This window comes from Leptopilina boulardi, unplaced genomic scaffold (genome assembly GCF_019393585.1).
Source record: "Leptopilina boulardi isolate dan_hultmark-lab unplaced genomic scaffold, ZJU_Lbou_2.1 LbouV2_156, whole genome shotgun sequence".
Taxonomy (NCBI): domain Eukaryota; kingdom Metazoa; phylum Arthropoda; class Insecta; order Hymenoptera; family Figitidae; genus Leptopilina; species Leptopilina boulardi.
The window spans coordinates 543,298-558,666 of NW_026137703.1; the positions used below are offsets into that span (position 1 = coordinate 543,298).

Here is a 15,369-nt window from a genome sequence, read left to right on the forward strand (position 1 = left end):
TTTTGGATGAAAGAATACTAATTTCCTCGTTCAAGGACTCAGTTTCCTCGGGGGAGCATGCAATTTTTTCAGATAAGTGATCTTGACGAGGAGTCAATGTGACAGGAATTTTGTAACCTTTTAAAGTATTTAATATAAATACGTTCTGTATAATTTTTTCCATTCGTGTAAAATTTTTTTAAGCCTGTCGGCGATCTCCCTTAAATCGATTATTTTTTCTTCGTCGTTGTCGATTGTCCCTGATTGTGCTGATTTCTCCGAACTGGATGTTTAATCGCCATTCTTGTGCTGGAGATACTTCGCTTTGTTCTGAGAAAAATTTAAGATAACAGAAATAATTAAAACTTCACTGAACTGTAACATTTTAGTTAATAAACATTCTCTTAATAATCCACATACTAAACTACTAAATTACAAGACCTGATGCACAAGGCGCACTATCGATGTAATATAATAATGTCGGTCAATATATTGCAAGCCCGCCGGCTAACTCGTTCCACCAGCTTTGTCACATCGCTTTTTCTCTCTACCATCCGCTCTCTCCGCATCGGTCCTTCTCTCTCTCCCTTACTGGTGAGCAGTCAAGTATTGGCGGTGGTTTAGGAACTGTTAACAGATGGCGTGAAAATTCACTTCGTCACAATTCCTTCACCGTGACTGGAATTACACTTATAGTAGGACAGTTAACAAAAAAAATTGTATTAAAAGTAGCAGTTTTCATACCTCTTTGTTGTCAAGGCTCTACAAAGGTCTCTACAAATGGTGTTGTCGAAGACACCCAACTGACACAGCACATGATATTTCTTAAATATATCTGAAATATTACATTGAAACATTTGAAATATTTCTATGCGAAGTATTTTAAATATTGATAAAATCAGGAAAAAGTTCCCATATAAGAAATACTTCAGCTTTCGTTGCATTAATATTTCAATGAACGGAAGGAAGAGCGCATGAAATTTAAACCGAAGGAAACCGGGTAGGTGGGGAGAGAGGAAGTTAGATGTGTAGTTGACTTTTACGCAAGAAACTTGTTGATATTCCCTCATATTATACCAGCTTTCGGTTTCAGTTTCGTCCAGGTATGCCAACACGAATAGCTCAAACTCTGGCCCAAAAAGAGCGTCGAATTAACGCTGGAATGTCATCAGCGCATTCATAAGACCGATTGACATTCTTTGGTATTGCCCACGCCATAGTGGATTCTTATGTCACGAGGCATTCTCAGATCTCGTATCGCTTCAACTCTCTGCTATAGGTAGGTTGCTATCTAGTTGTGGAAGCGTTGCTTTGACAAAAGGGAAAGTAGCGATCCGAATTGCCGTCGAATTGCTGCTAGCTGACAAAACGTGTAGAGGAGCTACACTCGGTTCAGCACAGCAGTAAAACTGCCAAGTAAAGCTTGCGCTACCAAATTTTTTCAATCGTGGAAATTTTCAATTTGTTGTTTTATGCTTACAACAGTTAATGAGAAATATATCCAAAATTAATTTCTTTTTATATTTTTTGAATTATTACATTTATATAAATCACTTGAATAAGAATTTCTTTCAGCTATGAAATTCAATACTAACAATGACTACAAACTTATATAATGTTAATTAAATTTATGAATACAACGCTACAACTAAAAACAGAATTCTTTTTTCTCGTAATGAACTACATTATTTTTTATATTTATTATTTTATTAAGTTAATTAAATAATATTTAATTTAAATTTCTTTTACTATTAGTGGACAATGCTATAGTTAAATTTCCTGATTAATTCAGAAATATTCCGGTTTAGTCACATTACACAGGCACACAAAAAAAAAAAGTTGTCTGTTTCTTGAACTAGACATATATTTCCTATAGTATTTTGGACCGCTGAAACCGAATCTGAGCTCAGAATTGCTCCATCACCCTCAGTTTTTTTTTAAATTGACCAAAACCACCCTTAAACGGACAAATTCACACTTCGGAGATAAAAAATAAATCAACTTATTTTTTAAAAAAACTGAATTTTACATCTACGAAACTTTGCTCCACTAACTCAAAAACAAAGCCAGCATTGATCCAGCACCCCCTGAATTTTTTTAATTGAAAAAACTACCCCTAATCTGAAGAATAAAATTCAGGAGATAAAACAATAAAATAACTGATTGACAAATTTTATAACCAGAAATTTTTACTCCAGCAATGCAGAAACAAAGCCAGAAATGCTCCCTCACCCTCTAAATTTTTTTTAAATCGAAAAACCAACCTTAAATAGTAAAATTCAAATTTAAGAAGTAAAAAAATATTATATTACCGGCTTTTTTTAAATACAGAACCTAACATGTATGTAGTTTTGCTCTACTAACTCAAAAAATAAAGCCAGCATTGATTCATTACCCTCTGAATTTTTTTAAATGGAAAAAACTACCCCTAAAATCTGAAGAATCAAATTCAGGAGGTAAAACAATAAAATAACTGATTAACAAATTTTATAACAAGGTATTTTTACTCCAGCAAGGCAGAAACAAAGCCAGAAATACTCAAAAAAAAGCCAGCATTGATCTATCACAATCTGAATTTTTTTAATAAAAAAAACTACCCTTAATCTGAAGAATCAAACTTAGGAGGTAAAACAATAAAGTAACTGATTAAAAAAGTTTATAACCAGGTATTTTTACTCCAGCAATGAGCATTTCTGGCTTTGTTTTCGCATTGCTGGAGTAAAAATACCTGGTTATAAACTTTTTTAATCAGTTATTTTATTGTTTTACCTCCTGAATTTGATTCTTCAGATTAGGGGTAGTTTTTTCCATTTAAAAAAATTCAGAGGGTGATGGATCAATGCTGGCTTTATTTTTTGAGTTAGTAGAGCAAAACTACATACATGTAAGGTTCTGTATTTAAAAAAAGCCGGTAATATAATATTTTTTTACTTCTTAAATTTGAATTTTACTATTTAAGGGTGTTTTTTCGATTTAAAAAAAATTTAGAGGGTGAGGGAGTATTTCTGGCTTTGTTTCTGCCTTGCTGGAGTAAAAATTTCTGGTTATAAAATTTGTCAATCAGTTATTTTATTGTTTTATCTCCTGAATTTGATTCTTCAGATTAGGGGTAGTTTTTTCCATTTAAAAAAATTCAGAGGGTGATGGATCAATGCTGGCTTTATTTTTTGAGTTAGTAGAGCAAAACTACATACATGTAAGGTTCTGTATTTAAAAAAAGCTGGTAATATAATATTTTTTTACTTCTTAAATTTGAATTTTACTATTTAAGGGTGGTTTTTCGATTTAAAAAAAATTTAAGGGGTGAGGGAGTATTTCTGGCTTTGTTTCTGCCTTGCTGGAGTAAAAATTTCTGGTTATAAAATTTGTCAATCAGTTATTTTATTGTTTTATCTCCTGAATTTTATTCTTCAGATTAGGGGTAGTTTTTTCAATTAAAAAAATTCAGGGGGTGCTGGATCAATGCTGGCTTTGTTTTTGAGTTAGTGGAGCAAAGTTTCGTAGATGTAAAATTCAGTTTTTTTAAAAAATAAGTTGATTTATTTTTTATCTCCGAAGTGTGAATTTGTCCGTTTAAGGGTGGTTTTGGTCGATTTAAAAAAAACTGAGGGTGATGGAGCAATTCTGAATTCAGATTCGGTTTCAGCGGCCCAAAATACTATAGGAAATATATGTCTAGTTCAAGAAACAGACAACTTTTTTTTTTGTGTGCCTGCACTGTAAAAAATTTCTTGGGTAATTTTACCAAAAATATTCTGGAAGCAAAAAAACCCAAGAATTTTTAGGTAAAAATACACAATCTTCATGGTATTTTTACACAATATATTTGGTAAAAAAACCCAAGAATTTTTAGGTAAAAATACACAATCTTCTTAGTATTTTTACAAAATGTATTTGGAAAATATACCTAAGAATTTTTGTGTAAAAATGCACAAACTTTTTCGTGTTTCTACCTAAATTATTTGGAAAATATACCCAAGAATTTTTATGTGAAAATGGACAAACTTTTTCGAATTTTTACCCAAATTATTTTGAAAAAGTACCCAAGAATTTTTAAGTAAAAATGCACTATTTTTTCGTATTTGTACCCAAATTATTTTGAAAAAATACCCAAAATTTTCTAGTTTGTAAAGAATTTTAAGTAAAGTGTTTAAAAAAGATACACAACTTTTTAATTGTTGCCATGCAAAAATTTAGAAAAATAATTTTTTTTCTTTATTAATAATGTGATTTATGAATAGAATATTAGAAAAAAATAGAAATTTATGAGTATACATGTAAAATATATTTTATTTTTCATTAAAAATTATTTGAAAATCTTTTTGCAGTTAGAATATAAAATTTTTACATTTATTTTTAATATATATATATTATTATAAAATTATTATATACATTGTTGTAAAACTTATATTTAATAATATAGGGTAAGTATTCCAGTTATTGATGGTGCACCAATTGTGCCTTCTTTGAAATTTTTTTTCCTTAATGCCCCTTCTGAGGATTAACATCCAGCAACATGCTGTAAAAAACATTGTTAATGTAATAAAATTTAGGAAAGTAATTTAGTAAATAATGAATTTTAAAATAATAAAATGAATAATTTACCATTGAACAAAATCTAAAGACACAGCCATCCTAGTCGGGTAGTTGTACCCTTATACATAGTAGCTGAGAAGAAAAAGAAGGACACCTTTCAGTACATTATTGCTTTTCAAAACAATACTTCCCTCAATTACGACGTCGCAAGTGCACGCTTCATCATATAAGGATGATCCTAAAATATTATTAAAGTAAATTAAAGTCAAGGAATAAATGAAATAAGTATTTTTTAACTAAAAATTAATAAATTTAAGGTACCTGTCACAATTAACGCTGGTCGACTTGAATCTGTAGCAGCATTTTTAATTTCATCTTCTGTTGAAACTGGATCCTAAAAAAAATAAATAATATAAATGAGTATTAGGACTGATATATACGGGATATATATTTAAACTTAATTTAAAATTTAATTTAAAACTTAATTTCTTCATTAATTTTTTATCTATTATTTAATTAATTATTAATGTGACATTTTTATTGATAAAACTTACCTAAATATGTGTATATTATCCTGGAATGTTAAAAACTTCAATATCACTTCTACACTGTCACCGAATTCACTTGCGTATCACGCGCGGTTCAAGATCCTTCAAGATCGTCTCTCGCAAATGCTAGAGAGCAACTGACACTTGAGAAGCCTTCCTGTGAAAATGTCCTGGAAAATATTTCGAATAGTCTGTATTTTGTACTATCCAAAAATTTTCACAAAGTTTCAGTATCAACAAATCTATATGAAAAAAACGAGTACCTAAAACGCATAAAATAGACCCGTTCGTATCGAGAAACTCTGAGAGCCGGCCGGCCTAAGCCAAACCAGATGTGACAATCCTGTCAGAAAAAAATAAAATATTTAAAAGATCATAAATCTTTGCTGTAGAAATAAATAAATTCTTTATATTTATTTCGAAATATATTTTTTAAGTTAAATTTTAAAATGAAAAAAATAATATAAAATATATTATATTAATATGTATATAAGTATATTTTAAAATTTAATAATTAGTTAATTAATTATCTTAGATGTATAAGTATATTTTAAACTTCAATAATTATTTATTAAGATTTTAAAAGTGCATTAATTAATTGAAAAATTAACAACTAAAAACTTTAGCAATAAAAAAACACAAGAGAACATTACTTAAATTAATAATAAAATTTTTTTAAATATATTTTCCATAAATGTTTATAAAAATATACGCATTCTTCGAAAAATTTCTTAAAGGTTTTGGGTAACAAATTTAAAAAAAAAAGTTTTCCAAATAGAGTGGTAATGCACAAGTTTGGAACAATTACTAAAACTTTTGTGAAAATTGCATTACCTATAAGAATTGAAAAATTTCCTAAGAAATTACCAAAAAAATGTTTGTAATTATTGGAGTAATAATACACAAGTTTCGTAGAATTACCAAAATTTTGGTAAAAATTCTTTAGCTTGTAAAATTGAAAAATTTCCTAAGAAATTACCAAAAAAAAAATTGGAAATAATTCGGGTAATAATACACAATTTTTGTAGAATTTCCAAAACTTTTAGGAAAACTCTTTTACCAACAAAAATTGAAAAATTTCCTAAGTAATTACCCAAAGTTTTGGAAAATTTTCCAAATAATTTGGGTAAAAATGAACAAATTTGGTAAAGTTACAAAAATACTTGGGGAAAATTACTTTACCTACAAAAATTGGTAATTCTACACAAGAAATAATAGGAAAATCTACCAAAATTTTTTACAGTGTGTGTTATTATCAACCGCAATTTAGTTGACTCCAGAAGCTGTATAAAATCAAGTAAACCCTAAAATAGTCAAGTTTAATCGAAAGTTAGACTTTGGTTTAGACAGCACATATTCTGAATTCCTTAATCATAAAATGCATATTAATTCCACATACCAAAAACCTAACCAAAAAACGGAATTTTCTGAAATAGTACCCAAGTCGGTATTCAACTTTAACTTGTAATAATGTTACGTTTATAGCCTATTCAACGTAAAATATAAGATCGAGTACCTTTTTGTCAAATGTTTAAAATATAATTTTTATTTATTTAAATATTATATGTGACGCCCACAAGAAACAGGACCTTTTACTCGAAAAACAAATATTACGGGAGAAGTGTTTAAAGCAAAGCCAGAAATAGAGAAATTGAGAACGTAGGCGGAGCTTATGAAAAGTTTCCTTTCTACTAAACTACTACATGGTTGCGTTTGTTTATAAGGCTAACAGACACGGGAAGTATAGTGGTAGAGGAAATAGTAGGGCTGGTTCTTTATACTGACTCTCGCCGGCATGCGCGGCATATAAGGTCTCCTTTCTCGTGGAGTGTTACATATTTGATTTACTTGGACTCATATTTTATTCACATCTATTTATGACGGCCCTTTCTTTTTAAATATATTTTCAATGGCGTAAAAATGTTCACATAAAAATAAGGATTTCCTAAAAAATTCTCTTAGGATTAATTTTATTTTTTAAACTTTTATGTACACTACATAATATACAATAAAACTCTAAAGTAAAATTAAAAATATCAACTAATGACTTACTATAATATTTATTTTTCTTAGATTAACAAATCGTATCAAACGCTCAATTTTATTCGCCTCAACGTAAAAGAAACTGCAAAACAGGTAAACACATAATTAATGTATTATTAGCGGTAAATAAATTAATGTAGTTAATGTATGTGACATATCTCTAGAATCATTAAACTTTATTACAAAACTTAATTTTTTAAAGACACATTTTTGAAATGAATTTTATTTTCCTCTGTAATTTATTTTTACAAATTGTAAAGCTATATTAACATATTTTGTCAAACGCCTATTATTTAGGAGAAAAGTTTTTTTGATTTAATCAAACAGTTCATGGAAAAGACTTCAGAATATTACTTATCAGCTAACTAAGTATTGTGGTAACGTTTTCCTTATTTTCAGAGATTTTACTAGATAGCGAACAACAATACATCTTTATTACTAAAAAAACTTTTAAACGCAAGTTCAAATTTACTTTTCTGTGCTATGGAAGTCATATTAAACAATAAATTTATTGCAATTACAGTTCATTATCTTTGTAAAAAAGTAATTACAAAGGTAATCAATCCATCACTCATATATTTCTGTGTTTAAAATCACCGACTAAAGTTTGATGAAGGCTGTGTAGCGTCTTATCAGACCGATAGGGCGGCGCTGCGATTCGTATGCTTGACAATAATATGGCTGTATATTTTTTTGGCGGTAAACTATCCTAATAGATCGAGAAAAAGTTGCTCAAATTAAATAAGTTGATATTTAGAAGTGTTTTAAGTATTTTAAAATATAAAGTGATCCATGGCACTATCTGCAGGATATAAAGGCCACATATGTGTTTTTCTGAACTGTAATTCGAGATATGATTCCTGTAAAGAGACTGTAAATCTTTTTTCAGTCCCAAAGGACGAAGAATTAAGAAAAAAGTGAGAGAAGCCTATTTCTCGAAAATATTTTATTTTAAAAAGTGTATTAGTGGTGTGTTATATACATTGTTTACAAGACAAAATAATTTATAAACCTGAGGTTAAAGATGCTAAGGAAAATGAGCAATTCCATGAGATCTGATCACAAGGATTTTTGATGATTGGAGCAATTTTATTGAAACCTTGTGAATATGTTCCTTTATTTGTACAGAATGAAAGCCCACAAACAATTTTTCAAAATTTTCAAAATTTTTTGAGATATCTCTAATTAAAAATTTATGTCACTTTTTAAAAAAAAAACATGTAACTTTTTTTCTTGCTATCGAAATGAGATCAATTTTTTTTCAAATTTCTCACAAAAAGATGCTGTTTTAAGAAAAAAATAGTTCATGAAAAAAAAATTTTTTTTGCCCGCAAAAAATGCAAAAAAAAATTTTGAATTCATTTTTTAAAAAAACTACCTCTTCGATGTCTGGGATTGGGCCCAACATTTTTTGACAAAAAATAAATAAATTTTAAAAAATTCTATCTTGGGGGGTTTTTGGTGTCACAAGATTATAAATTTGAAGTTAATTTTCAAATTGGGCACAGAGCCCAATTTTTTGGTTTCAAAGATGTAGATCTTTTTGTTTGGAAAAACTTTTGTCTTGAACATTTTTTACGAAAATTCGTACTTTTCGAGATATTTGCAAGTTTCCATACTATATAATGAACGTGAAAACTAAGATGCGCGCGTCCCGTCGCGCCGCACGGGAAGTTATAATTTTTTTCTCGCAAAGTTCTTGCTGTCCCATTATGAAAATTAGAGAAGTTCATTATTCTTAACATCATAAGCAATAAGTAGAAAATAAAATTTTTGAAATCAAAGAGGTAGTTTGTTCAAAAAATGAATTCAAAATTGTTTTTGCATTTTTTCCGGGCAAAAAAAAATTTTTTTCATAAACTATTTTTTTCTTAAAATAGCAATTTTTTGTGAGAAATTTGAAAAAAAATTGATCTCATTTGAATAACAAGAAAAAAAGTTACATGTTTTTTTTAAAAAAGTGACATAAATTTTTAATTAGAGATGTCTCAAAAAATTTTGAAAATTTTGAAAAATTGTTTGTGGGCTTTCATTCTGTAGAAATAAAGGAACATATCATTTTTTATAAACAAATAAAGTTATTGCAATTCTAACGTTTCTAAATGAAAGTTGACATAATTCCGCATACAACGAGCCCTATAAGAAGTACTTTGGATTACTGGATTGTAAATAAACAATTGGCTAACATTGGAATTGTTTCTAAAAAATCCTCTAATCCAAAATAGTTCATATAGGGCTCGTTGGATGGGGAATTACGTCAGGTTTCAATTGGTAGTTTCAGGATTGCAATAACTTTATTTATTTGTGAAATATTTCATTTTTTATTAACATTAATTAATTAATTAATTAATATCTCGAAAATAACCAAAAAGGACATCTCAATATTTTTTGTTCTGAAAATACAAATTTTTAGCTTTCAAAGAAAAAATAAATAAAAAAAATAAAAAAGACCAAACTTAAAAAAATACAATAAAAATTTTAATTTTCAAAAAAAGGTTCGAAATGTAAATTTTTTTAAAAAATTTTTGCACTATTCGAAAAAGCAGGAAAAAACCTTTTGAAAACATATAGGTTAAATTTTTTTAATCTTTCTGTTTAAAAGTTACAAGCCTTAAAAAATTCACTGTTTATTTTTTCAAAAAAAGTCAATCCCTACTCTCTCGGCCAGTTTTTGAAAAAACCTAACAATACTTCGTGGTTAAAGTACTCACCCCTAGGGCTAAACTATGTGCATGTTACAGCCTGATCTAATTAACTTTTTTTTACTTAGTACGCTACAGGAATTTTACCCCATATTTATATTTGTATATTTTTTATTTATATTATATTTATTTATTTATTATAATTAATATTATATTATTTACATTATTTTTTTAATATTTTTTATAAATATATGTCATTTATACATACATTGTTTTCTTAATATCAAAATTTTTTAAACTTCAAAACCTATTGGAAAAAGAATACTGAAAAACCGACCGGCTTTAAGTGGAAACTCGAAGAAACAAAAAAATAACGAAGAGGACAATGTCAGCATTTGTATTGAGGAAAATTGTGATAGTGCCGTTAAAGTAGACAATTCAAACTGTCAACATTTTAAAAAAACATTTGAAGATATTGAAATAAATTGAGACCCAGAATTAAGCGAAAATTGAGAAACTTTTTAAAAACTTGATGTAACATTAATAGAGCGAAAAAGGATTTTTAATTAAATATTTACTAATAAAAACAGCATTAATATAACAGGGTGGAATCGCCAACAAGTTAAGCAAAATTTTAAGTGCATCGAAATTTCAAAATGTATTTGTCGCCAAGTGGAAGACAAAATTAAATTTGTCAGTTCCAAAAATGTCATAGTACTTTCTGACTTAGAAATTCAAATTGAAATTTCCGGAATGCCTGTTTCATTTCAATAGATAAAATTGGACTCGAAAGTAACAATATTTCTAGCGTGAAAGATATTGAAAATTAGATAATATGAAAACTTGCACGTGTTGCGCAGATTCAAATACAACGAGAAATGTTGAGACGTCTGTTGCAATTTGTGATTGTATGGGAGTTTTACGTTATTGTAAATGCCCTTTGAGTATCACTGACAGCAAAAAAACATCGCGTTGCAAATTTTGTACAAGTACACAAAAAGTTCTTTCAAATAAATACATAAGATTGAAAAAAATAAAACAACAAAAACAATTAAACTTAAAATTGTCAAATCCTGCTGAACAAGAGAAACGTATGAAAATGCGAAAATTGTATAATATAGCTCAACAAAAGAAAAAAATTTATCGCAATAAATATCATGCTTGTGTATAAGAATTAAGTCAATGTCAAAAAGAAATGTCTTCATTTACGAATAAAAAAGTAGAGGAAAAATTATTAAATCACAATATAAGTGACAATGAGAGACTAGTCATAAAATAAATTTTAAAAACTTCAAAACATGATAACAAAAAGGCTAACCGGTACTCAAAAAAATGGATTTTGCAGTGTCTCTTATTCCATATGCGATCGCCGGCTGCATATAGAATCTTAAGAGACTCTAAATTATTACCTTTTCCTTGTACGAGTAATATTCGGACGTAAGTAATTAATTATTTAATTTTATTTAATATTAATGTTAATTATTAATTAAATTAATTAATATTATAATATATTAAAATTTTAAGTAATTAAATTAATTGATATTATAATTTTAGTATTTATTTTATTTTAAATATTATATACTTTATTCTACTAATTCGTTTTCTTTTTAAAATAGATATTTATCTTTGGTTGACACTCCTTGTGGATTTGATTCAAACTTTTTGCCACGGTTTTCGGAGCACTTAGCAAAACTACCTGAATTATTACGACATGGAATCTTACTCTTAGATGAAATATCGACACGGAAAAATGTTGGATTGAATACCAAGTCGATAGAATTTTTAGGGTTAACTGATTTTCATGACAATAATTCAACGACCACTTTAAACGAGCAGGCCGACCACAGCCTTGTTTTAATGTTCACCCATTAATGAAGTCGTTCGCTCAGTCAATTGCAGTATGCACTTCAAAAGGCACAATATCTGGCGAAAATTTATCAAAATTAAGTTTATAATGTTTATAAAAATCTCAATATTTCACTAATTTATATCATCTATACTAATATACTAAGTTATAGATATATTTTTCCGTTTTTCTTTTCAAAATTATAATTTTTTTTTAGTTAGTTGTGTACACGATTTGTTTTATGATTTTTATTGTAATTTTCTCAATGTAGTGCCCTTTGATTGTTTTTTACCGTGGGATTGTTACTTCATGTAAATAAAAAAAAATTAATTATTCAAGCCATTTATGTTTTGGAAAAAGCAGGATCTCATATACAAGGAGTTGTCACAGATAGAACGACCACAAATCGCAAATTTTGGACAATGGTGGGTGTAAGCGGAGAACTGAATAGGGTCCAGTGCTGGTTCCCTCATCTGATTCTTGAGGGCCGCAAAGTTTTACAGGTAATTAAAAAAACTGTGTCAATTATTGAGACAATGGAATTATACATATTTCCGTAAAAATGGACGTTTTCTTTACATTTTAGGTTTCTTCCAAGGATAAGCAAATTCCTTGGAAACACATAGAACTTCTGTACGAGTGTAACAGTAAGAAAATAAATGCAAGATTATGTCCCAAATTAACGCCGTAACACATTAAATTTTAAATTAAATTTTTTCAAGGCTTTAGTTTATCTAATTTATGCTTCGGATTTGGAGGAAAACTGTTGGAATTGAAAAAAACGGTAAATTCACTGTTTTTTGTTATAGGACTTAAAAATGCCATCAGGACTTTATGTATTATATAAATTATTTAAAATAAAATCAAGCAAAAGTTACTAAGCTCAAATTTAATTTGTAATATCATCAATTTAAAATATATGTAATTATTTTACCATAAAAACTACTAACACTTGCTTTCGAAAATTATCGCATCAAACTTGAAAAATTCACTTAATCTTGAAATTTATTGACAATTATAATATTTTTAATGTTAAAACTATTGAATACCGATTTTTGATGGTACAAAAACACTCTTCTTTACCTACAAAAACCTACTGTAAGTATTAGATATTTGTTTTTTTATTAAAATTGTTAAAAAATATTTTTAAATCTATGGGACGCTCAAGTCTCACCCGAACTTAGAGGGTTAAACAGATCAGTAAACAGCTCTTCTTCAAATGAAAATTTATTTTTCTGATTTAATTTATGGTTGTGAGAAGGATAAACAATTTATTTGATATTTTAAATGAAATTACACCTTAAAAAGGTCTTCAACTGGGATCTACAAATTATAGTTATTAAATTAAAATTAAATCCATTTTAATTTTTAATAAGAACAACATATACGTACAGTAAAAAGTTATATATATTTAATAGGTACTTCGTAAATTTCTACAGTGGCTTGACAACTGGGAACGAAGAGTTATAAGCTAAGAAATTTTAGAAAGTGACTTTTTACCAAATCCTACAGCCACTGGAGTATGCAATATCCAATTCCAATATTAAAATATGTATCATTACACTTTCTAACTGGAAAATTGTGATAAGTAGATCCTATATATCAATTTTAAAATAAAAGCGAGTCATCGTGTCATTGAAGACAGAAAAAATCAACATGAAATTATTTTTTTCCTCTACAGGTGTAAATGAATGAATCCTATATAGATTTTTAAAAAGGAGAAGAAATTTATTACATGTCAATACTGTGTGTCTGTCCTGCATGAAAAAAATTGTGTTTACTATCGAGAAATATTAGTTGATTTTTTTATTTTGGTATTTTAAATCTACATAAAAATATAAAATTTTTCAGTTGTAACACTTAAATTATTTAATAATTATTATTTTTTTATTAACAACTTACGTTTATTCGATTTTTAATCAATTTTATTTTACTAATTCTAATTGTTTTTATTTAGCGTTTTTTTGGGAACGATGCATTTGGCTGGTGGTGCGAATGATTATCCCTGTACTCCTACCTTCTTACAACTGTACAAAATTTTGACTTTGTACAGTTTCCTAAAGCCTCCTAAACTGGGAAATTGGTCAAATGTAAATGACGAGTGTATGAAACCCCTAATTACTAGGGGAGGATAGGGCATGAATAGTTAGGTAAGACGTTTTCGAATCTAGTGACCAAACATGAATTTGTATCTGCAAACGAGTAGTATTTTTGGAAAGCCTGGTTATTTGGCTATAATTTTGCTATACATTATTTTGCTGTAGAGTGCAATCCCTACGAGATACGAATGAAAAAGTAAAAAAAAAATTTCAACTATTCTTGCCCCAGTACAGGGGCAAGGATAGTTAAAAGAATCCAAATGCTAAAATTGTCATAGAAAATCAGTAAATTTTCGGTTTCTTTATTTTATTGGATTTAGACTATTCAATATTGATATATCAAGTATTAACAACATGTTTTGAACATTTTCTAAATATCAATTATTGCATTAAAATTCGTCTGAACTAGAATCTGACATTTAACCAATTTTCTTCAGATGATAACCAATTTCTTGGTCAATAAGCTTCTTTTTTCGTATGTAATTACGTACCATTATGTATATCAACATAAAAAGAACAATTAAACATTTTTTTATAATTTGCAGTCGCATTAGCAGGATTTTATCGAGCCGTAATAGCTCTAACTGTCCTTGCCCCATGAGCCCATATTTCAGTTTTTTCTAAATTTTAAGGAACGACGTTAATTAATTTGAAAATAAATACGATATTCGTGTTCAGCAGGAAATTCCACTCCGGAAAACACTTACGAAAATAAATATTCGGAAGCACTAATATAGAAAACAGTATGCTAAACACTACGTTGACATTTTGGCAAAGCAAACTTTTTACAAAAATATACTCCTGAATTCGCAAATGGTGGCAGATTGACTTCCAATTTTTACTATCATCTATTGGTGTTAAGACGCAAATATACCATGAATGACGCGAATTTTGAACAAGCCGTCTAAACATAACAGCAACTAACTATCCTTACCCCTTAACTATCCTGGGCCGGGATTACGACTAGCAATGCTGCTAAGTTAGCAATTATTGCTAATTAGCAAATATAACTTAACAAAATTTCATGAGATTTGTAGGAAATTTATCCCACAATCACATTTTATTGCTATTTGGTAAAAAATATTAAGTACAAGCTTATACAATAGAAATTAAAATCAAGTTAACCTAAAAAACGAGCAAATTGACACCAAATTTTTGTCAAATTGTTCGGATTGATAGCAGTGAGCACGAAAACAATTGAAAGATTTCATGCAACATAGCCATTTCAATTGCTTAATCATATACAGGGTAGCAAGAACAATGTTAATCATTTATAAGATATTAATTATTATATGTACAATAAAATAGAGGATTAAATAATAAATAATTAAATGAAAACGTAAAAGAATCAAAATGAAATAATTATTCAATTAAATATATTAAACCATAATAAAAAGTAAATTATAAATAATGAAATGTTTCTCGAAAATATTATGATTATTTATTAAATAAAAATAATTATATTAATACTATCATATTAACAAAATTTATGAAATGAAATGTTTAAAATTTTTTTTTTTAATTAATATGAAATCAAATGTTTCTATTCTTATCAATTAATATAGTTTTTAAGTCTGTATTTTTCTGTAAATAATTCATAGGTTAACCTAAATCTGTCAAATGATTAGAATTTTATCAAACACCCGGTAGCAATATTTTTTTCCAGCGTGAATATA

At 28.0% G+C, this 15,369-nt stretch overlaps 2 protein-coding genes across 2 annotated transcripts in view; both read left to right on the top strand.

Moving 5' to 3' along the window:
* The window catches only part of LOC127276932 (glutamate receptor ionotropic, kainate 2-like), a 588,544-nt gene that overhangs the window by 516,245 nt on the left and 56,930 nt on the right, over positions 1 to 15,369 (top strand). Inside the window, exon 12 of the mRNA XM_051297684.1 lies at positions 7,137 to 7,199. Coding sequence (XP_051153641.1) covers positions 7,137 to 7,199 — 63 coding nt within the window. The remainder of the gene's footprint in view (positions 1 to 7,136; positions 7,200 to 15,369) is intronic.
* Positions 10,647 to 11,716, top strand: LOC127276935 (uncharacterized). The gene is made up of 2 exons (XM_051297688.1): positions 10,647 to 11,185; positions 11,365 to 11,716. Exons 1-2 carry the CDS (start codon positions 11,109 to 11,111, stop codon positions 11,618 to 11,620), a joined length of 333 nt encoding a protein of 110 aa, XP_051153645.1. The 5' UTR covers positions 10,647 to 11,108; the 3' UTR covers positions 11,621 to 11,716.

What these genes read in the sequence shown, in the direction of transcription:
- LOC127276935 (XM_051297688.1), top strand. Translation starts at nt 11,109, where the DNA reads ATGCGATCGCCGGCTGCATATAGAATCTTAAGAGACTCTAAATTATTA. An exon ending in TGTACGAGTAATATTCGGAC is followed by an intron (nt 11,186 to 11,364) that starts GTAAGTAATTAA and finishes TTTTTAAAATAG; the next exon opens with ATATTTATCTTTGGTTGACA.